This window comes from Microcaecilia unicolor, chromosome 10 (genome assembly GCF_901765095.1).
Source record: "Microcaecilia unicolor chromosome 10, aMicUni1.1, whole genome shotgun sequence".
In the NCBI taxonomy this organism is placed as follows: domain Eukaryota; kingdom Metazoa; phylum Chordata; class Amphibia; order Gymnophiona; family Siphonopidae; genus Microcaecilia; species Microcaecilia unicolor.
In genome coordinates, this window is record NC_044040.1 from 137,816,838 (window position 1) to 137,838,625 (window position 21,788).

The 21,788-nt window shown below is 49.4% G+C and overlaps 1 protein-coding gene across 3 annotated transcripts in view; it reads left to right on the forward strand.

Annotated features, from left to right (window-relative positions):
• PASK (PAS domain containing serine/threonine kinase) overlaps positions 1–21,788 on the forward strand; it is a 719,075-nt gene that overhangs the window by 280,102 nt on the left and 417,185 nt on the right. For all 3 annotated transcript variants that reach the window (XM_030215835.1, XM_030215838.1, XM_030215836.1), the window contains one exon: positions 6,251–6,385. In XM_030215835.1, coding sequence (XP_030071695.1) covers positions 6,251–6,385 — 135 coding nt within the window. The remainder of the gene's footprint in view (positions 1–6,250; positions 6,386–21,788) is intronic.

Below are 21,788 nucleotides of genomic sequence, written 5' to 3' on the forward strand. Positions count from 1 at the left end.
CGAGATATTTCTCCTCAGAGGAGTCTACGGGCCTTCCCTCGGACCCCACGCCGTCACCGGAGAGGAAGCTCTCACCTCCTGAGAGTCTCTCCTTTGCCTCCTTTGTGCGGGATATGTCTATAAGCATTCCCTTTCCCGTGGTCTCTGTGGAAGAGCCGAGGGCCGAGATGCTCGAGGTCCTCGACTATCCATCACCACCTAGAGAGTCCTCCACGGTACCGGCTGCACAATGTCCTGAAGGAGACGCTGCTTCGGAACTGGGTGCGACCACTAACTAACCCCACCATTCCCAAGAAAGCAGAGTCCCAGTACAGGATCCACTCTGACCCAGAGCTCATGCGGCCCCAGTTGCCCCATGACTCAGCGGTCGTGGATTCTGCTCTCAAGAGGGCACGGAGTTCGAGGGATACCGCCTCGGCGCCCCCGGGGCGGGAGTCTCGCACTCTGGACTCATTTGGGAGGAAGGCCTACCAATCCTCCATGCTCGTGACCCGCATCCAATCCTACCTGCTCTATATGAGCATCCACATGCGGACCAATGTGCAACAGCTGGCGGACCTGGTCGATAAGCTCCCGCCGGAGCAGTCCAGGCCATATCAGGAGGTGGTCAGGCAGCTGAAGGCGTGCAGAAAGTTCCTGTCCAGGGGGATTTTTGACACCTGTGACGTGGCATCTCGTGCTGCGGCCCAAGGTATAGTGATGCGCAGGCTCTCATGGCTGCGTGCCTCTGACCTGGACAACCGCACCCAGCAGAGACTGGCTGACGTCCCTTGCCGGGGGGATAATATTTTTGGCGAGAAGGTCGAGCAGATGGTTGACCAACTGCATCAGCGGGAAACCGCTCTCGACAAGCTCTCCCACCGGGCGCCTTCAGCACCCGCCCCCGCGGGCGGGCGTTTTTCTCCGGGCTCGGCAGGCTGCACCCTATTCTTTTGCGAAGCGTAGGTACAACCAGCCGGCCCGAAGGCCTCGTCAGGCACAGGGACAGCCCCAGCGCGCTCGTTCCCGTCAACAGCGTGCGCCTAAGCAGCCCCCTGCGCCTCCACAGCAAAAGCCGGGGACGGGCTTTTGACTGGATCCACGGGAACATAGCCGCCCTACAAGTGTCCGTACCGGACGACCTGCCGGTCGGAGGGAGGTTAAAATTCTTTCACCAAAGGTGGCCTCTCATAACCTCCGACCAGTGGGTTCTCCAAATAGTGCGGTGGCGGATACGCCCTGAATTTGACCTCCCTGCCTCCAAATTGTCCTCCGGGAGCTCAGTCTTTCAGCTCCCATCACAAGCAGGTACTTGCAGAGGAACTCTCCGCCCTTCTCAGCGCCAATGCGGTCGAGCCCGTACCACCCGGGCAGGAAGGGCAGGGATTCTATTCCAGGTACTTCCTTGTGGAAAAGAAAACAGGGGGGATGCGTCCCATCCTAGACCTGAGAGGCCTGAACAAATTCCTGGTCAAAGAAAAGTTCAGGATGCTTTCCTTGGGCACCCTTCTGCCAATGATTCAGAAAAACGATTGGCTATGTTCCCTGGATTTAAAGGACGCATACACTCACATCCCGATACTGCCAGCTCACAGACAGTATCTCAGATTCCGCCTGGGCGCACGGCACTTTCAGTATTGTGTGCTGCCCTTTGGGCTCGCCTCTGCCCCACGAGTGTTTACAAAGTGCCTCGTGGTGGTAGCGGCCTACCTACGCAAGCTGGGAGTGCACGTGTTCCCATATCTCGACGATTGGCTGGTCAAGAACACCTCGAAGGCAGGAGCCCTCCGGTCCATGCAGTGCACTATTCAACTTCTGGAGCTGCTGGGGTTTGTGATAATTACCCAAAGTCCCATCTCCAGCCAACTCAGTCTCTGGAATTCATAGGAGCGCTGCTGAATTCCCAGACGGTTCAGGCCTACCTTCCCGAAGCGAGGGCCACCAATCTCTTGGCCCTGGCTTCGCAGACCAGAGCGTCTCAGCAGATCACAGCTCGGCAGATGTTGAGACTTCTGGGTCATATGGCCTCCACAGTTCATGTGACTCCCATGGCTCGCCTTCACATGAGATCTGCTCAATGGACCCTAGCTTCCCAGTGGTTCCAAGCCACCGGGAATCTAGAGGATGTCATCCGCCTCTCCACCAGTTGCCGCACTTCACTGCTCTGGTGGACCATACGGACCAATTTGACCCTGGGACGTCCATTCCAAATTCCGCAGCCCACGAAAGTGCTGACGACGGATGCATCCCGCCTGGGGTGGGGAGCCCATGTCGATGGGCTTCACACCCAGGGTCTGTGGTTCCTCCAGGAAAAGGATCTGCAGATCAACCTCCTGGAGCTCCGAGCGATCTGGAACGCACTGAAGGCTTTCAGAGATCGGCTGTCCTGCCAAATTATCCAAATTCGGACAGACAATCAGGTTGCAATGTATTACGTCAACAAGCAGGGGGGCACCGGATCTCGCCCCCTGTGTCAGGAAGCCGTCGGTATGTGGCGTTGGGCGTGTCGCTTCGGCATGCTTCTCCAAGCCACGTACCTGGCAGGCGTAAACAACAGTCTGGCCGACAGACTGAGCAGAGTCATGCAACCGCACGAGTGGTCGCTCCATTCCAGAGTGGTACGCAAGATCTTCCGAGAGTGGGGCACCCCCTCGGTGGATCTTTTCCGCCTCTCAGACCAACCACAAGCTGCCTCTGTTCTGTTCCAGGCTTCAGACACACGGCAGGCTAGCGTCAGATGCCTTTCTCCTTCATTGGGGGACCGGCCTCCTGTATGCTTATCCTCCCATACCTTTGGTGGGGAAGACCTTACTGAAGCTCAAGCAAGACCGCGGCACCATGATTCTGATAGCGCCCTTTTGGCCCCGTCAGATCTGGTTCCCTCTTCTTCTGGAGTTGTCCTCCGAAGAACCGTGGAGATTGGAGTGTTTTCCGACTCTCATTTCGCAGAACGACGGAGCGTTGCTGCACCCCAACCTTCAATCCCTGGCTCTCACGGCCTGGATGTTGAGGGCGTAGACTTCGCTGCGTTGGGTCTGTCTGAGGGTGTCTCCCGGGTCTTGCTTGCCTCTAGGAAGGATTCCACTAAAAAGAGTTACTTTTTCAAGTGGAGGAGGTTTGTCGTTTGGTGTGAGAGCAAGGCCCTAGAACCTCGTTCTTGCCCTGCACAGAACCTGCTTGAATACCTTCTGCACTTATCAGAGTCTGGCCTCAAGACCAACTCAGTAAGGAATCACCTTAGTGCGATTAGTGCTTACCATTATCGTGTGGAAGGTAAAGCCATCTCTGGAGAGCCTTTAGTCGTTCGATTCATGAGAGGTTTGCTTTTGTCAAAGCCCTCTATCAAGCCTCCTACTGTGTCATGGGATCTCAACGTCGTCCTCACCCAGCTGATGAAACCTCCTTTTGAGCCACTGAATACCTGCCATCTGAAGTACTTGACCTGGAAGGTCATTTTCTTGGTGGCAGTTACTTCAGCTCGTAGGGTCAGTGAGCTTCAAGCCCTGGTAGCTCATGCTCCATATACCAAATTTCATCACAACAGAGTAGTGCTCCGCACCCACCCAAAGTTCCTGCCGAAGGTGGTGTCGGAGTTCCATCTTAACCAGTCAATTGTCTTGCCAACATTCTTCCCCAGGCCGCATACCCGCCCTGCTGAACGTCAGTTGCACACATTGGACTGCAAGAGAGCATTGGCCTTCTACTTGGAGCGGACACAGCCCAACAGACAGTCCGCCCAATTGTTTATTTCTTTCGACCCTAACAGGCTAGGGGTCGCTGTCGGGAAACGCACCATCTCCAATTGGCTAGCAGACTGCATTTCCTTCACTTACGCCCAGGCTGGGCTGACTCTTGAGGGTCATGTCACGGCTCATAGTGTCAGAGCCATGGCAGCGTCGGTGGCCCACTTGAAGTCAGCCACTATTGAAGAGATCTGCAAGGCTGCGACGTGGTCATCTGTCCACACATTCACATCTCATTACTGCCTCCAGCAGGATACCCGACGCGACAGTCGGTTCGGGCAGTCGGTGCTGCAGAATCTGTTTGGGGTGTAAATCCAACTCCACCCTCCAGGACCCGAATTTATTCTGGTCAGGCTGCACTCTCAGTTAGTTGTTCTTCGTAGGTCAATTTCTGTTGTTCCCTCGCCGTTGCGAGGTTCAATTGACCTGGGTTCTTGTTTTGAGTGAGCCTGAGAGCTAGGGATACCCCAGTCGTGAGAACAAGCAGCCTGCTTGTCCTCGGAGAAAGGGTATGATACATACCTGTAGCAGTTGTTCTCCGAGGACAGCAGGCTGATTGTTCTCACCTACCCTCCCTCCTCCCCTTTGGAGTTGTGTGTTTCATCTTTTGCTAGTCATTCAACTGGCGGGAGCGGTCGCGCACGGGCGGGAAGACGGCCGCGCATGCGCGGTGGGCGTGCCCTGCGTGCCGACCGTCCCGCGAAGCTTCTTCCGGTTGGTGGGGGCTGCCGCGGACGTCAACCCAGTCGTGAGAACAATCAGCCTGCTGTCCTCGGAGAACAACTGCTACAGGTATGTATCATACCCTATGCGCGTTAAAAACATTAACATGCTTATAATGCTGCTTAGTAAACAGGGCCCTTAGTCTCTAGTGCTGTTTTATGTCTTGCTGTGGATTGATAGGCAGATGATCAAAAGCCCAACACTGTTCCAAACAGCGCTCTAAAAACAGTGCTGGAATAGCGCAAGGCTTTACCTCACCTATGATCAGAGATGATTGCATGCAAGTTTAAGCACACAATTCTCTCTGATCATGGGGTAGAAGTGCAGGAGCGTGCTTAGGCACAATACTCCCGCACTTGTTTGACAGGTCTGGGCTGTCAAAATCCCAGACCTGTCAAACACAGGGACTTGGAGGTCCATGGGACTACCAGACCCCAACTACCTCCAGCCGAGCCAAGCAAAATGGGGGCTGGAAGTCCGGTGGACCTCCGGTCTCCAGCCCCCTCTAACCACCACCCCCAGCATCCCTCCGATGTCCCTGGTGGCCCAGTGGGCTGCAGGTAATACCCCCCCAACCTGGTGGTCTAGCGGCCCTTTCCCATCCCCATACCTGCAGTTGGAGGAGGGAGGTGGCCTCCCTCCTTTTCCATTGGCGCCTCCTGGAAAATGGCTTCACACCATGTGGAAGGGCCGCTAGACCACCGGGTGGGGTGATTGTCCTGCGGCCCACTGGGCCACCAGGGATATGTGAGGGATGCTGGAGGGGGTTGGGGTGCTGGAGACCCACCGGATCTCAAGTCCCCCTGAACCTGGGGGAGAGGGGAGGGTCGGTGGAACTGGAGTTCCGCCGGACCTCCAGCCCCCTGTCGCTGGGGGGGGGGGGGGATCGGGTTGGGGTTTCTGCGGGGGGCTGTTGCTTTATGTTGCAGTGGGGGTCAGCTAGCATGCTGGACAGGGCTCACCATTTCTCCCCAATGGTCTTCAAACCCCAATGCCAGCTCCAAGCTGGCTTAGCATTTGCTGTGGCCAGTGAGCCAATCTGTTCATCCCCAATGGTCGCTTGGGGATGAATAGGTTTACCATGTATTTGCATGCTACTTGCGCTAAGAGCCCTGTTTTGCATGCTAGTTGCGTTCAGAGCCCGCAAGCACATTGTTTCATGCACTCGGGGTCTCTGATCATGCCGCGGTAGTATGGCGCTAACAGCCTCTAGCGCCTGCGTTTGCTTCTAATCATTGGCCCACGAGTGAGATAATGGCATCAAGCTAGATCAGAATAGAAATGTACTACTTTTGAGTAGTTACTAATGTGTTTCATCTAAGCTTTAATGGTTTAAGAGGAGGCTCTTGGACCGTTAAAGGAACAAGTCCTAGCAGCTCATTGACTCATGTGATTCCCCTAAGTCTGCCCATGTGAATCTATGTAAATATTTTATAAAATCTTGGCAAACACTGTGCCTTTTATGAAATATGTATATTGCTGCCATAGAAACAAATTTGATGTTACAAGAGAGAGGGCTATTATAGAAATATAATTGCTCAAAAGTGTGCTGTCACATTGGGGAATGCATACAGACATATATATCAGTTGTTTATAAAACTGTGGCATATACATATATGGGGGACTGCTTACATGGTGAAGATTTATAATTTGTAGTTGATGCCTACTGAGTTCTAAGTCTCTGAAGCTTCTAAAAGGATTGATTAGTACCAACATGTTCTTTGTTTGTATGTTGCTGTGTACAGTAGGATTTATATAGAGCTTAAACATGAAACTAACTGTTTATGATTTGCATTTCTTTAAAGGGGGAAATTACATCCTGTGATCTCATGTTTGCTCGACTTCATGGCTACACATCGCTGGAGCAGGTGACTGGGCTCCAGATAACAGATATGATTCCTTCTTTAGTGATCCCTGATCCTGGCAAAAAGATTCCAAAGGTATAGAAACACACTCCCTGTTGTAGAAATATAGATTTTATTCTTAGCTCTGAAAAACAAATGAAGTCTAGGCTTGCTTTTCTGAAGTGAGCTGTGAAAACTGCAAGGCTGTTTATAGCTGTTCTGCATGCTGTTTTAGATTCTCAAATTTGTAATTTTTCAATTTCTATTTTGTATTTGTTATCTTTCCATAAATGTTTTGTTCTTTAATTTTTTAGGGCTGCATTTGAATTAAAATTTGTAATTGCGATTAATCACATGATTCAAGGCGTGGGGTTTTCCCCCCTCCCACTGCAGCTCCTTGTGACTCAGAGCATTGGAGGGTTAAGTGACTTGCCCAGAGTCATAAGGAGCTGCAGAGCGGGGAGAGGGATAACATACCATTACTTGTGATTAAAATTTTAATGAAAATGCAGCCCTACAATGACTTTAAACTCTCTGCTGGGCCCTGAATCCAGACCACCTGGTTACTTCTATAATGGCTCTTGATGTAGATTGAACCTGGAACCCTTGGTTGTTGTCATACAGGCTTCCCAAGCAATGGAAGGAACCTGGTTCCTTTGGTTACTGTTAAATGGTTTGACAGCAAATGATAAAATTCTTTAAGGCCTATATTGTAGCTGAAGATGGAACCATTTATCAGATATGTTCTTAGCAAGTACTGCTGCTATTGAATACAAGGCTCCTTATTACCATGTACCTTTCTTTTCAAAGTAGCCTAGGAAAAATGTACCATCAGAGATTTGCACCTTTTTTTTTTCTACAGGTACTCTTTTATGGAATATATTATATGCATACTAGTAAAAAAGGTCCGTTTCTGAAAGAAATGAAACTGCCGCTAGCAAGGTTTTCCTCAGAGTGTGTATGTTTGAGAGAGTGACTGTGAGAGAGAGAGAGAGTGAATGTGTGTGTGTGTGTGTGACAGAGAGAGTGAGACTGGGTGTGAGTGTGTCTGTGAGAGAGAGAGAGTGTGTGTGTGATTGAAAGTGTGTGCCAGGGTCTCCCTCCCTCCTTCCCTCCGAGTTCCAGGATGGTCGTCCCTCCCTCCTTCCCTCCGAGTTCCAGGATGGTCGTCCCTCCCTCCCTCCCTCCGAGTTCCAGGGTGGTCGTCCCTCCCTCCCTCCCAGTTCCAGGGTGGTCATCCTCCCCTCCCCCCCTCCCTCTGAGTTTCAGGGTGGTCATCCTCCCCTCCCTCCCTCCCAGTTCCAGGGTCATCCCCCCTCCCCCCCTCCCTCTGAGTTTCAGGGTGGTCATCCTCCCCTCCCTCCCTCCCAGTTCCAGGGTGGTCATCCTCCCCTCCCCCCCTCCCTCTGAGTTTCAGGGTGGTCATCCTCCCCTCCCTCCCTCCCAGTTCCAGGGTGGTCATCCTCCCCTCCCCCCCTCCCTCTGAGTTTCAGGGTGGTCATCCTCCCCTCCCTCCCTCCCAGTTCCAGGGTCATCCCCCCTCCCTCCCCCCTCCCTCCTCTTCTCCCTCTTAGTTTCAGGGTCGTCGTCCCCCTCCCTCCCTCTTAGTTTCAGGCTCGTCCCCCCCTCCCTCCCTCTTAGTTTCAGGCTCATCCCCCCCTCCCTCCCTCTAGTTTCAGGGTCGTCGTCCCTCCCTTCCTCCCTCTCTGCCTTCCAGTTCCAGGCCCCCTCCCTACGAAGTTTAAAAGTCATCTTGACTTACCTCGTTGGGGTTACGGCGGCCACCAGTAGCAGTAAAAGGCATGCAGGCTCTGCCCTTCTCTCTCTCTCAGCTGTGGTCCCGCCCTCATTTCCTGTTTCTGCAATGGCGGGACCACAGCTGAGAGAGAGAGAAGGGCAGAGCCTGCACACTTTTTACCGCTGCTGCCGGCCACCGTAACCCTGACTTGGTAAGTGAAGATGACTTTTACACATGGGAGGGAGGGGGCCTGGAACTGGAAGGGAGGGACGACGACACCCTCATGTTTGTGACGTTGCTTTGCTTTGCCTGGCAACTATGCTGCATCCTCTTCCCTCTTAGTGTTCAGCCCTCGACGAACCCTACGAACCACATGGACACTACGAACCCTTCAGTGCCACAGGAGTCAGCTTCAGAACGTTGGAGTTGGAAATTATTATATAGGATAGTTCTGACAGAGCGAAGCTCTGCAAGCTACCCTATTACCTGACTCATGGATAAAAATACATTCATTGTTGATTTCCATGTGTAATGGACAATTTTCAAGCAGCCTGTTTACTTGATAAAATAGACATTTGCTTGGGTAAAGGCCTTGGAAAATTTCCATCCTGATATGTATGTATATATTTTTTAATTTTTATTTATTTACACTTATTATGGGCAAAAATGTGCCTGCACATACTTTTACATGCAACTAGCTGGACAATTTTATAAGCACCTTTTTCTGCACATAGAATGCTCATCTCCTGTAGAAAAAGGTACTTAAATTGCCTGGGGGTACACTTGCTGTGATAGAGCATTTAAAAAGTTACCACTCCCCACAGAGCCACTTAAAATGCTGAGCCCTGGAATGCTGGCAGGGAGGCTTGGTGCACTCAGGGCAGTTAAGACCACAGAAGGGAGACAAACCATGGATATCCAGGAAAGGAAGGAACAGACCTTCAGAAGATGCAGTCACTACTCAGAGTAAAGTGCTAGAAGGACTGTCCAAGGTTTTCAGAGGGTCTTGTTAGAACACTGGCACCATGAATCTTGATGGCTTGACAGGAACCAAGCTTTCGCCTGTTTGTTTTGTTTATTTTATGTTTATTATAACCTGTTATACCACTCTAGCTGCCTAGGCAGAGCAGAGCGTTTTACATATTTACTATAATTTGGACAGAAAAGAAAAGGAATGCCATAAAATAATAGGAAAGATAATCACTCATAGCATAAGGAAGGATAGCAAAGCTGAGAGAATATTATAAGAAACAAAATTCCTTGCTAGTAAGTCCATCATCCCATGTCACCGAAAGCCTTCTGGAAAAGGAGCGCATTCAAATTTACTTTAGAAGACTTCCTAGTGAGAAATGAAAAAAAAAAAAAAAAAAAAGAAAAGTCACTGCAAAGATGAATGGGAAGAGAGTTCCAAGTAGTGGGAAAGAGAAAGTAAAGTGCATAATTTCAGGTAAATTCATAGTGTGAATTTTTAGGGCTGGGCAGAACAAGTTGATGATTGTTGATAGAATGGTGGTATTGTTTGAGTAAAGAAGCTATATGGCTGAACGTCGGGCACAGCAGAGTAATTTGATCGCAACGTTCTGGAGGGATTGTAATTTTTTCATGGAAAAGTGGGATAAGCCAGCATATACCACATTACAGTAATCGTCTAGATGTGAAAAACAAGAGAAGAAAGGCATGAAAGTGGTTGGTATCATGACGAACAGTGCATAATTGGCGAAAGAGAAAAAAATTAACTCTTGGATAGTTGAGAGATTTGGGGAAGAAATGAATGCGCAGAATCCCGAATGATTCTCAGGTAACGAAAGCTGGTGACTGGGGTAATGTTTGTTCCGAAAAGTGAAATAGGAGCAACGGGTTTGGGAGCCTAAGAATCAACAACTATTCTTTTGTCAGTATTGAGCACTAGTTGGTGGGCTACCTTCCATTTTGTGACCTCATCAAAGCAAGTCTGGAGTGATTAATGGAGAAGGTGCAGAATAGGAAAAGTCAGAAGAATATATTCTCCAAGTACAAGCAGGCTCAATATTCTTACGTATGGGTCGTCGTCCGCGACGACCTAGGAGTCTGGAACTTTGAAAACAAAAAGAACTCTCCAGAACGTGCCGTCGTGCGGACCGAACGTACTGCGCTTCCATATCATCAAGCAGATCAATCCATAGACTGCTGGGTTGTGTCCATCTACCAGCAGGTGGAGATAGAGAGCAATCTTTTGCCTCTCTATATGTGGTCATGTGCTACCAGGAAATCCTCAGTATTCTCTCTATCTAGCAGGTATGTGGTCACACGCAGCAGCTCTGGATTGGTCTCCACGCCTATTTACTTAGGCTTTGTTGAGTATGATACATAATTTTACCTTCCATATCATCAAGCAGATCAATCCATAGACTGGTGGATATGGTCGCCGGCGGAGGCAAAGTGGTCCATCAACCTCTTGGAACTTCGGGCCATTCGGTTGGCGCTTCAAGCGTTTCTTCAGGTACTGATACTGAGGCCAGTTCGAATCCTGTCAGACAGTGCCACGGCCCTGGCCTATGTCAATCGCCAGGGAGGTACCAGGAGCGCCCCCCTAGCCAGGGAGGCGAATCTGGATCAGCTGTCGGCAGCTCACATTGCGGGAGTCCTGAATGTTGAGGCGGACTTTCTCAGTCGCCATACCTTGGATCCCGGAGAGTGGCAACTGTCTGCTTGGGTGTTCTTGGAGATCACGAAGCGCTGGGGCATGCCGACCTTGGATCTGATGGCGACCTCAGCCAATTGCCAAGTGCCGCAGTTCTTCAGCAAAGGACGGGACCCTCGATCTCTGGGGGTCGATGCTCTTCTCCAGCAGTGGCCAGTACAGGAGTTTCTCTACGTGTTCCCGCCTTGTCCTATGCTGGGCAGCGTTCTCGGCCGGGTGGCGAAACACCCAGGCCTGGTGGGTCCAGACTGGCCCAGACGCCCTTGGTATGCGGACCTGATCCGGGTTTCCGTAGACAGTCCTCTGCAGCTTCCAGCGGAGCGGGGCCTCTTACATCAGGGTCCCGTGGTGATGGAGGATCCCTCCCCCTTTGGTCTTAAGGCCTGGCTCTTGAGCGGAAGCAGTTGAAGAAGAAGGGCTTCTCGGACAAGGTGATCGCCACTATGCAGAGAGCACGGAAATGCTCTACTACGTACGCCAGGGTATGGCGTACCTTTGTATCATGGTGCGAGGCAGGATCCCTGTCGCCCTTCATGGCGCCAATTGCTTCAGTGTTAGCGTTCCTGCAAGAAAGTCTGGAGAAAGGCCTGTCGCTCAGCTCTCTTAAGGTCCAGGTAGCGGCTCTACCTTGCTTCAGGAGTCGCCTGAAGGGTGCTTCCCTGGCTTCTCAGCCAGATGTGGTGCGTTTTCTCAAAGGGGTTAATCGCCTACGCCCTCCTCTGCACTCGATAGTGCCTAGGTGGAATCTCAATCTGGTGCTGCGGGCCTTGCAGAAGCCGCCCTTTGAGCCATTATCGCGGCTGTCTCTGAAGGACCTGACGTTGAAAGCGGTCTTTTTGGTGGCAATCGCTTCAGCCAGGAGGGTTTCCGAGCTCCAGGTGCTCTCGTGTAGAGAGCCATTCCTGCGGTTCACGGAGGCAGGAGTGTCTATTCGCCCAGTGCCTGCCTTCCTGCCCAAGATTGTTTCTCACTTCCATGTGAATCAGCAGCTTTGTCTACCCTCCTTCCGTAGGGAGGATTATCCAGAGGAGTATCGTGCACTCAGATGCCTGGATGTTAGACGAGTTATCATCAGATACTTGGAAGTGACCAACGATTTCTGAAAGTCGGATCACCTGTTCGTGCAGTTCACGGGCCCCGTAGGGGTCTGCAGGCATCTAAACCTACCGTGGCACGTTGGGTCAAGGAAACGATTGCGGCGGCTTATGTGGCCGCAGGGAAGGTGCCGCCTATCCAGCTGAAGACTCATTCTACTAGAGCACAGGCAGCTTCGATGGCAGAGTCCAGGTCCGTTTCCTTGGAGGAGATTTGCAGATCGGCGACTTGGGCGTCGGCTCATACCTTCTCACGGCATTATCGCTTGGACGTGGCAGCACGGGTCGAAGCCCAGTTTGGAGCTTCAGAGTTGCGTTCTGGGATTTCCATGTCCCGCCCTGGGTGAGTACTGCTTGGGTACATCCCACCAGTCTATGGATTGATCTGCTTGATGATGGAAGGTAAAATTATGTATCATACCTGATAATTTTCTTTCCATTAATCCATAGCAGATCCAATCCATAGTCCCTGCCAGATATCTGTACTGTTTGTTCTAATTCAGTTATATTTCAGGTTTAAGTTTAGACTTCAGTTCCTGTTCAGGAGGACTTCGAGTTCAAGTTCTTCCATTTGGATTTCCCTGGAGTTGAGACGATTTTCTGTTACAGTGAGCTGCTGCTTCTTTCCCCCTGTTTCGACGGTGGTTGGATTCATAACTAAATTATGCCAGTGCTCCCTCCCGCTTCGTGCGGTTGTAGGGTAGCTTTGTTTCCCTCTCGCTTTGGCGGTGATGGGTTAAGCCAGCTCCTCCCGCGGTTGCGGTAGCAGGACATGCTAGTTCCCACCGCGTCGGCGGGTGTGGGTGCCCCCCCGCTTCAGCGGTGGTTGGGTGGCGGAGTGTCCCTTTGTGGGTGTAATTCTCTATGTTTGATGATTCCTGTGGATGGAGCTTTAATATTGACCATACTGAGGATTTCCTGGTAGCACATGACCACATATAGAGAGGCAAAAGATTGCTCTCTATCTCCACCTGCTGGTAGATGGACACAACCCACCAGTCTATGGCATAGACATCAGTACCGAGGTTGGCGGCATCAATGGCGATGTCGAGGGAAGCATGGACATTGGGAGTTCAGGTAATGGCTGCCGAAAGACCACAACGCGCTAGGAGCAGCGAGGCATCGAGCGGGTCTCCACCTGTCTCGAGGCCTACTGCTATGCAGGCTCCCCGGGACCAACCTTCGTTGGACCCGGGCCTGAGGAGGCGTGAGGATTCCACGTCCTCCTCTTCGGTACCGAGGAGTCTCGATGACGGACGTCGAGCAAAGGCGAAGAAGCACCGTCATCAATCTCCTTCCGTGCACGGTACTGAGAGCTCCGGGGAGCCGAGGGAGTTGGCACCTGAGAAGCGTCGGTCATCTGGCAGCCTGGTACCGACTCTCGATCCCCCTTAGGTTCTGCAGCCAACTCCTCCACTGGCCCCCCAGCCTTTCCCGATGGAAGCTCTCGACAAGCGCATCTGGGCCTTTCTTCCAGAGCTCCTGGAAGGGTTGCGACGCCAATCTGCCTCAGTGTCGGGGGTGCTTGCACCTTCCGTATTGACTGCAAAAGCGCCATCTGGGCCATCGCCTGTGAGGAGGTCCCCCGTCCTCGGTGCCGCTTGCCACCCGGGTCGATTCCCCCTCGATGTCGGTGGAGGAAGCTTCACCGAAGTCTAGGCAGGGGTCGACTTCTCGACACCCCCCACGAGGTTGTCAATCTTCGACGTCGAAACAGGCTCGGGTTCGGACTGCTGTTAGGGAGCTTTTGTCCAACACCGATAAGGAGCACTCATGGGAAGGGTAGGAAGACTCTAGATACTTTTCGGAGGTAAAGTCATGTGGGGTTCCCTCTGATCCTACTCCGCCAGTTGAGAGTAGAATGTCTCCTACTACTACTACTACTACTATTTAGCATTTCTATAGCGCTACAAGGTGTATGCAGCGCTGCACAAACATAGAAGAAAGACAGTCCCTGCTCAAAGAGCTTACAATCTAATAGACTGTAAGCCTCTCTTTTTCATCTTTTGTTAGGGAAATGTCTAAGGACATTCCATTCCCTATGGAGGTTGTGGATGAGCCCAGAGCCGAGATGCTCGAGTTCTTGTTTCTCCGCCTGCTGAGGTTGCTACGGCCCCCTTGCATAATACACTGAGGGAAGTGCTTATGCAAAATTGGTCGTGCCCTTCTTTCTAATCCAGTTGGCCCCAGAAAATCCGAGTCCCAGTACAGAGTCCATGGAGAGCCTGTAATGGTGAAGGCCCAACTTCCGCACGATTCCATGGTGGTGGACTCTGCTCTCAGAAGAGCCAAGAGTACTAGAGACTTTGCCTCGGCGCCCCCAGGCAGAGAGTCTAGGACCTTGGATTCTTTTGGGAGGAGAAAATATCAGGCCGCTATGCTCACCGCCAAGTTCCAGACGTATCAGCTCTACACGCGCATCCACTTGCGGAACTCGGTGAGGCAACTGTCTAGTTTAGTTGAAGCACTTCCTCCGGAGCTTGCTGAACCTTTTCACCAGGTGGTCAAGCAGACTCTCATGGCTGCGTATCTCTGACCAGGATCAGAAGACCCAGCAGTGAATGGGGATGTTCCTTGCTGGGGGGATAATCTTTTTGGAGAAAAAGTAGAGGATGTGGTCGATCAGATAAAAAAGCATCATGACGCCATGGATTCTCTCTCCTGCCGGACCCCTATCATTTCCTCTTCTAGGAGGTTTTTTGGAGGGAGGAGGAGTGCTCCCTGTTCCTATAATAGGCGTAGGTACACTCATGCTTCTCGCCGGCCGGTTCAGGCTCAGTCCCAGCCCCAGCATGTGCGTTCCCGTCAACTCCGTGCGCCTAAGGCCCCTAGGGCTCCCCAGCAAAAAGAAAGGGATGGGCTTTTGACTGGCTCCAGTGCAGCAGAAAAGGTGTCCGTGCCGACCGGCTTGCCTGTTGGAGGGGGAGGTTGATATTTTTTCACCAAAGGTGGCCTCTTATAACTTCCGACAGGTGGTTTCTTCAAATAGTCCGGTTAGGATACACTCTCAATCCGGTATCCAAGCCTCCAAATTGCCCTCCGGGAGCTCAGTCCTTCAGCTCCCAGCACAAGCAGGTACTTGCAGAGGAACTCTCCCCCCTTCTAAAGGCCAATGCGGTCGAACCCGTTCCTCCAGGGGAAAAAGGGCTGGGATTCTATTCCAGGTACTTCCTTGTGCAAAAGAAAACGGGGGGGATGCATCCCATCCTAGACCTGAGGGCCCTGAACAAATACCTAGTCTGAGAAAAGTTCAGGATGGTTTCCCTGGGCACCCTTCATCCCATGACTCAGGAAAGCGATTGACTATGCTCTCTGGGCTTAAAGGATGCCTATACTTACATTTCGATACTCCCAGCTCACAGGAAGTATCTTCGATTTTGGTTGGGAACTCAGCTTTTTCAGTACTGTGTACTGCCCTTTGGTCTCGCATCTGCACCCAGGGTATTCACAAAGTGCTTGGCAGTTGTCGCAGCATCGCTACGCAGACTGGGAGTGCATGTGTTCCCTTATCTCGACAATTGGCTGGTGAAGAGCACCTCGGAGGCAGGAGCTCTACAGTCCATGCGGATGACTATTCAACTGCTGGAGCTACTAGGGTTTGTAATCAATTATCCCAAGTCCCACCCTGTCCCGGTTCAGAAATTGGAGTTCATCGGAGCTCTGTTGGACACACGGACATCTCGAGTTTATCTTCCCCAGGCAAGGGCAGATCATCTCCCGACCCTAGTGTCCTTGGCTCGAGCGTCTCAACATGTCACAGCTTGGCAGATGTTGAGACTTTTAGGGCACATGGCTTCCACAGTTCATGTGACTCCCATGGTACGCCTACATATGAGATCAGCTCAATGGAGCCTAGCTTCCCAGTGGTGCCAGGCCACAGGAGATCTAGAGGATGTTATCCATCTCTCCACCGAGTTTTGCAGTTCCCTTCAGTGGTGGACCATTCGATCCAGTCTGACCTTGGGACGTCCATTCCAGATTCCTCAGCCTCAAAAAGTGCTGACGACGGATGCATCCCTCCTGGGGTGGGGAGCTCATGTAGATGTACTTCACACTCGGGGAGCTTGGTTCTTTCAGGAGAAGGACCTTCAGACCGACTTCCTGGACTTACGAGCGATCTGGAACGCTCTCAAGGCTTTCAGAGATCGGCTGTCGAATCAAGTCATTCTAATCAGGTTGCTATGTATTACACCAACAAGAAGGGGGGCACCGGATCTCGCCCTCTGTGTCAGGAAGCCATCCAGATGTGGCTTTGGGCACGCCGTCACGGCATGTTTCTCCAAGCCATTTATCTGGCAGGCATAAACAGTCTGGCGGACAGACTGAGCAGGATAATGTAACCTCACGAGTGGTCACTGAACATGGACGTTGTCCCCAAGATCTTCCGAGCGTGGGGCACCCCCTCAGTGGGTCTTTTTGCCACTCAATTCAATCACAGTGTCCCTCAGTTCTGTTCCAGACTTCAGGACCACGACAGACTAGCGTCAGATGCCTTTCTCCTACATTGGGGAACAGGCCTTCTGTATGCGTATCCTCCCATATCTCTGGTAGGTAAAACTCTGCTGAAACTCAAGCAAGACCGTGGAGCCATGATTCTGATTGCACCTTTTTGTCCCCGTCAGATCCAGTTCCTTCTTCTTCTGGAGTTGTCCTCCGAAGAACCGTGGAGATTGGACTGTTTTCTGACCCTCATCACTCAGAACAAGGGATCGCTTCTACATCCCAACCTTCAGTCTCTGGCTCTCTCGGCCTGGATGTTGAGAGTTTAGAAGTTGCTTCTTTAGGCCTGTCGGAGGGTGTCTCCCGAGTCTTTCTTGCTTCTAGAAAAGATTCCACGAAAAAGTGTTATTCTTTCAAATGGAGGAGGTTTGCCATCTGGTGTGACAGCAGAGCCCTAGATCATTTTTCTTGTCCTACACGGACCCTGCTTGAATACCTTCTACACTTCTCAGAGTCTGGTCTCAAGACCAACTCTGTAAGGGTTCATCTTAGTGCAATTAGTGCTTACCAACGTGTAGAGGGTCAGCCCATCTCTGGACAGCCTTTAGTTGTTCGCTTCATGAGAGGTTTGCTTTTGTCTAAGCCCCCTGTCAAACCTCCACCGGTGTCATGGGATGTCAATGTCGTTCTTAGCCAGCTGATGAAAGCTCCTTTTGAGCCACTGAATTCCTGCCATCTGAAGTACTTGACCTGGAAGGTCATTTTCTTGGTGGCAGTTACTTCAGCTCGTAGAGTCAGTGAGCTCCAAGCCCTGGTAGCGCATGCTCCATAAGTACATAAGTATTGCCATACTGGGAAAGACCAAAGTTCCATGGAACCCAGCATCCTGTTTCCAACAGTGGCCAATCCAGGTCACAAATACCCAGCAAGATCCCAAAAATGTACAAAACATTTTATACTGCTTATCCCAGAAATAGTGGATTTTCCCCAAGTGCATTTAATAACGGTCTATAGACTTTTCCTTTAGGAAGCCTTCCAAACCTTTTTAAAACTCCGCTAAGCTAACTGCCTTTACCACATTCTCTGGCAACGAATTCTAGAGTTTAATTACACGTTGAGTGAAGAAAAAGTTTCTCCAATTCGTTTTAAATTTACTACATTGTAGCTTCATTGCATGCCCCCTAGTCCTAGTATTTTTGGAAAGCATGAACAGACGCTTCACATCTACCCGTTCAACTCCACTCATTATTTTATAGACCTCTATTATATCTCCCGTCAGCCGCCTTTTCTCCAAGCTGAAGAGCCCTAGCCACTTTAGCCTTTCCTCATAGGGAAGTCGTCCCATCCCCTTTATCATTTTCGTCACCCTTCTCTGCACCTTTTCTAATTCCACTATATCTAGGCAGTGTACAATTATAACATACATAAAATCAGCTGAAAACAAGCTCCTAACTTTGGCTGAAAATAGCATTCAAATTACTGGGCCCAAAGTGAACATTCAAGTGGTCCAGCTAAATGCTAAACCTAAATCCAACAATACCTCTGTTGTAAGATACAGTCTAGACTAACCAAATTGAAAGAGCTTGAGCTGTTCTGCAAAGCTGCTCAATCCTGTTGTGTAAAGTTTATTGACACTTGTCCTAAAAGCAAAGTTACTTACCTGTAGCAGATGTTGTAGGAGGACAGCAAGCATATATTCTCACATGTGAGTGACATCCACAAAACCCTGTGCGGATACTGCCATAGTGCACTGTCACTTTAAAACTTTGAGGCAGTGCCCCCACCACACATTGTTATTATTATTACTAGTAAAAGAGGCCCGTTTCTGAGCAAATAAAACGGGCGCTAGCAAGGTGTTCGTTGCCAACACCCTCCCTCCCTGGCCAACCCCTTCGTTGTTCTGCCATTGCTCCGCCCCCAACGTCATGACGTTTGACGCGAGGGCGGGGCCCGGAGCGATTTCACACCCACCCCCGCCTCCCTCCCTGCGAACCCCTTCGTTGTTTTGCCATAGCTCCGCCCTCGAGGGCGGGGCCCGGAGCGATTTTGGTGGCTTCACCACCACGAACCTTTGAACCTTTTTGAAGGAAGTCAGGGCTTGGCTTCACTGACGTCAGTGTCCTCAGAACATTGAGGGTGAGTTTTATTATAGTAGATTATTAACATTTGTATAGTGCTACCAGACGCACGCAATGCTGAACACCTGACACAGGGAGACAGTCCCTGTGGGTGCCTCCGTGCCTCATACTTGAGCACAGGACCAGTGTATAATACTAAACTAAGATGACAGCTCCAAGGGGAAGTGGGAGGGATGTGAGATGTCTGCTGTCCTTGGGAGAACACCTGTTATAGGTAAGTAACTTTGCTTTCTCAGAGGACAAGAAGGCATAATATTCTCACATATGGGACTCACTACCTGCCAGGCTCACAGTGTTAATGAATTTGGTAACTGAAGCAGAAAGTGAGCCTGGTGGAAGAAGAGGGCCAGAAGGTGGAGTTGGCATTCTAGTAAAAAGATTCTGCAGTACTGCTTGTCCAAACCGGCTAGCCTGCCTAGAATTCTGCTCCAGACAGTAGTGATGCTGCATGGTGGCACCTTCATGTGCCATAGGAATACTCAGGGGGCAGAGTTTGAATGGAGAGTGGGTAGAGTCGCAGTTTAGTTGCTTCTGGCATATGTGTCCTTTTATACCTGCTCTTGAATAGGTGTTATGGCTGCGCCTTCAATCTTACAATGTAGTACAATATAATTACTTAAATACTGCAAAATATCAGACACATTGTTCAATGTGGTTTGCAATAAAAAAAGATCAGTCCTTTCTTGTGTATTACATTTAACTGAAATTAGAATAAAATATTAAAATAAAAACTTAATTTTCAAAAACATCATTTAAACAAGTAAATTTTTATCTGTTTCCTAAAACTTAAGTTTTCTGGATCCATTATGAGATTTAAAGGCAAAGATTTCCATATCTGTGCAGCCTGGTATGAAAGTAGAGAAGAATAGAATTGTTTGTTTTATGTTTTTAGCCGTTAGAAAGTGTATAGTAAATGGGTCATATTGCAGATTAGTTGATCCATTACCTTGTACAAAGACAAAGGTAATAGGATGGTGGCATGCCATGAATAATTCTAAATATCAGAGAACAGGTTTTGAACAATGAGCCTGAATAGGCAATCGGTGTAAAGATTTTAAAAGAAGGGTAGCCGGTTCCCATTTTTGAGCTTCACCGATAACCCTTGCTAAGACATTTGCATTGTTTGTAATTGCTTCCTGGTCTTCTTGAAACAACCTGTATAAATTACCTTACAGTTATCTAATTGGGCCATTACACAGGCTTGCACAATTATTTTGAAATGTTCCAAATGAACAAATTTTACGAAGTTGTTTGAGTTTCCAGAAGATCTTCTTTCTCAGGAGGTTAACCTGGGGTTTTAGAGATAACATGGATCACCAGTCATAGATCCTCTCCAACATATATCCCCATTCTATTTGATCAACCACTTCAACCTGTATAATCCTTCAAATATCAAGGAGTCACTTTATTTATTTATTAGGATCTATTTACCACCTTTTTGAAGGAATTCATTCAAGGCGATGTGCAGCAAGAATAAGTCAAACATAAACAATAGACAAAAATGTTCAAATAACAATACATATGGTACAGTATACTATTACTAAATGTACAATTCCTTATGTATTACCATTATTCATGATGTATTGTAAGCCACATTGAGCCTGCAAAGAGGTGGGATAATGTGGGATACAAATGCAACAAATAAATACTACTTAGACTATCAACACAATATATAATAAAACATTTTAATAGACAGTGTAGGGTATTAGCAAAGATGGAACATATAAATATGTAAGAGAGTTAAAGGAGTTAGAAAATAAGGAGGCTAATTTAAAGATAGTTGCACATGAAATCAGAGAAATGCTTAAATATTATCTCAGCTAGGGTAGGAGTGGATAAACATATCCTACTGCTATATGCAGTCGGTTCCACTCCTTGTGTGTGTGAGGCTAGCAAGATAGTTCTTCCATTAAATTTGGTCCCCTCTTTTCCTTGACTTATCGTTCAAGGAACCATTGAGGTTAGATCCTTTTTAAACCCTAATAACACTGAACGAGGGGTTCCTCCTCCACTCAGACCCCCCTCTCTGGCCCTGATGGCTTGGTTTGTGATGACATAGACTTACATTCCTTAAACCTTCCAGAAGGAATTTCTAAAATATTATTATCCTCTTGGAAACCTACGTAGAATATTACTGGTTATCCCTCTGGTGTATAGCCAGATCACTTGACCCTGCTAGGTGTTCTCTTCCTACCTTAATGGAGTGCCTCCTCCATATTTCCAATTCAGGCCTCAATACTAACTCAGAGTACACTTGAGTGCCATTAGCACTTTTCATCCTAGAGTTTATAACAAGCCAATTACATTCATCCCTTGATAGGTTTGATATGAAGTAAACATTTCATAAATCTATCAAGCCACCTCCTGTGGCGTGGGATTTCATTGTCATCCTCACAGCTCTCATGAAGCCACATAAGAATATCCATATTGGGTCACACCCAGGATCCTGTTTCCAACAGTGGCCAATCCAGGTCACAAGTACCCAGATATTAGCAACATTCCATGCTGCCAATCCCAGGGCAAGCAGTGGCATCCCCATGTCTGTCTCAGTAGCAGACTATGGACGTTTCCTCCTGGAACTTGTCCAAACCTTTTTTAAACCCAGATAACACTAACCACTGTTACTACATCTTCCAACAAAGAGTTCTGTTCTCTGAAGCACCTCACATAAAAAGTTCGTAATAGCAGTTCTGCAGGAAAAATAAGCAAACTGCAAGCCCTTTTGGCAGATGCTTCTTACACCAGGTTCTACCATGGCAAGGTTGTTCTCTGAATTCACCCAAACTTCCTTCCTAAAATGATATCAGAATTCCGCCTCAATCAGTCCATTGTACTTCCCGTCTTTTCCCCTAAGCCACACTCTCATTCCTTAAGCTGTAAGCTTGCCCTAGTATATTATCTGGAGCATACAAAACTTCATAGGAATTCCTCCCAGCTTTCTGTATTCTTTGACCTTAAAAGATTAGGGATTCCCATCACCAAACACAGTATCTCTACTTGGCTGGTTGGCTCATTGCATCTCATACATGCGTGCTCAGGTTGGGCTAACTCTTCGTGGCCATGTCACTTCTCACAATGTAAAAGCCATTGCGGCTTCAGTAGCCAATTTCTTCTGTGCCTCCAGTGAAGAAATTTTCAAGGCAGCAACTTGGTCCATCCCCACTTTTACTGTTCACTACTGCCTGGAGCAGCATTCCAGACGAGATAACTGATTTGGACAAGCAGTCCTACAAAATTTACCTTTTTTTCTCCACAAGGTTCACTTTTCCCAAGTTGCCAGGTTTAATTTTTGTATTGTGAGCCTGGCAGCTAGTGAGTCCCACATGTGAGAATATCATGCTTGCTTGTCCTTGGAGAAAGCAGCGTATCTGAGTTCTCCCAACGGTCCTTTGCGGATTCCTTGGAGGAG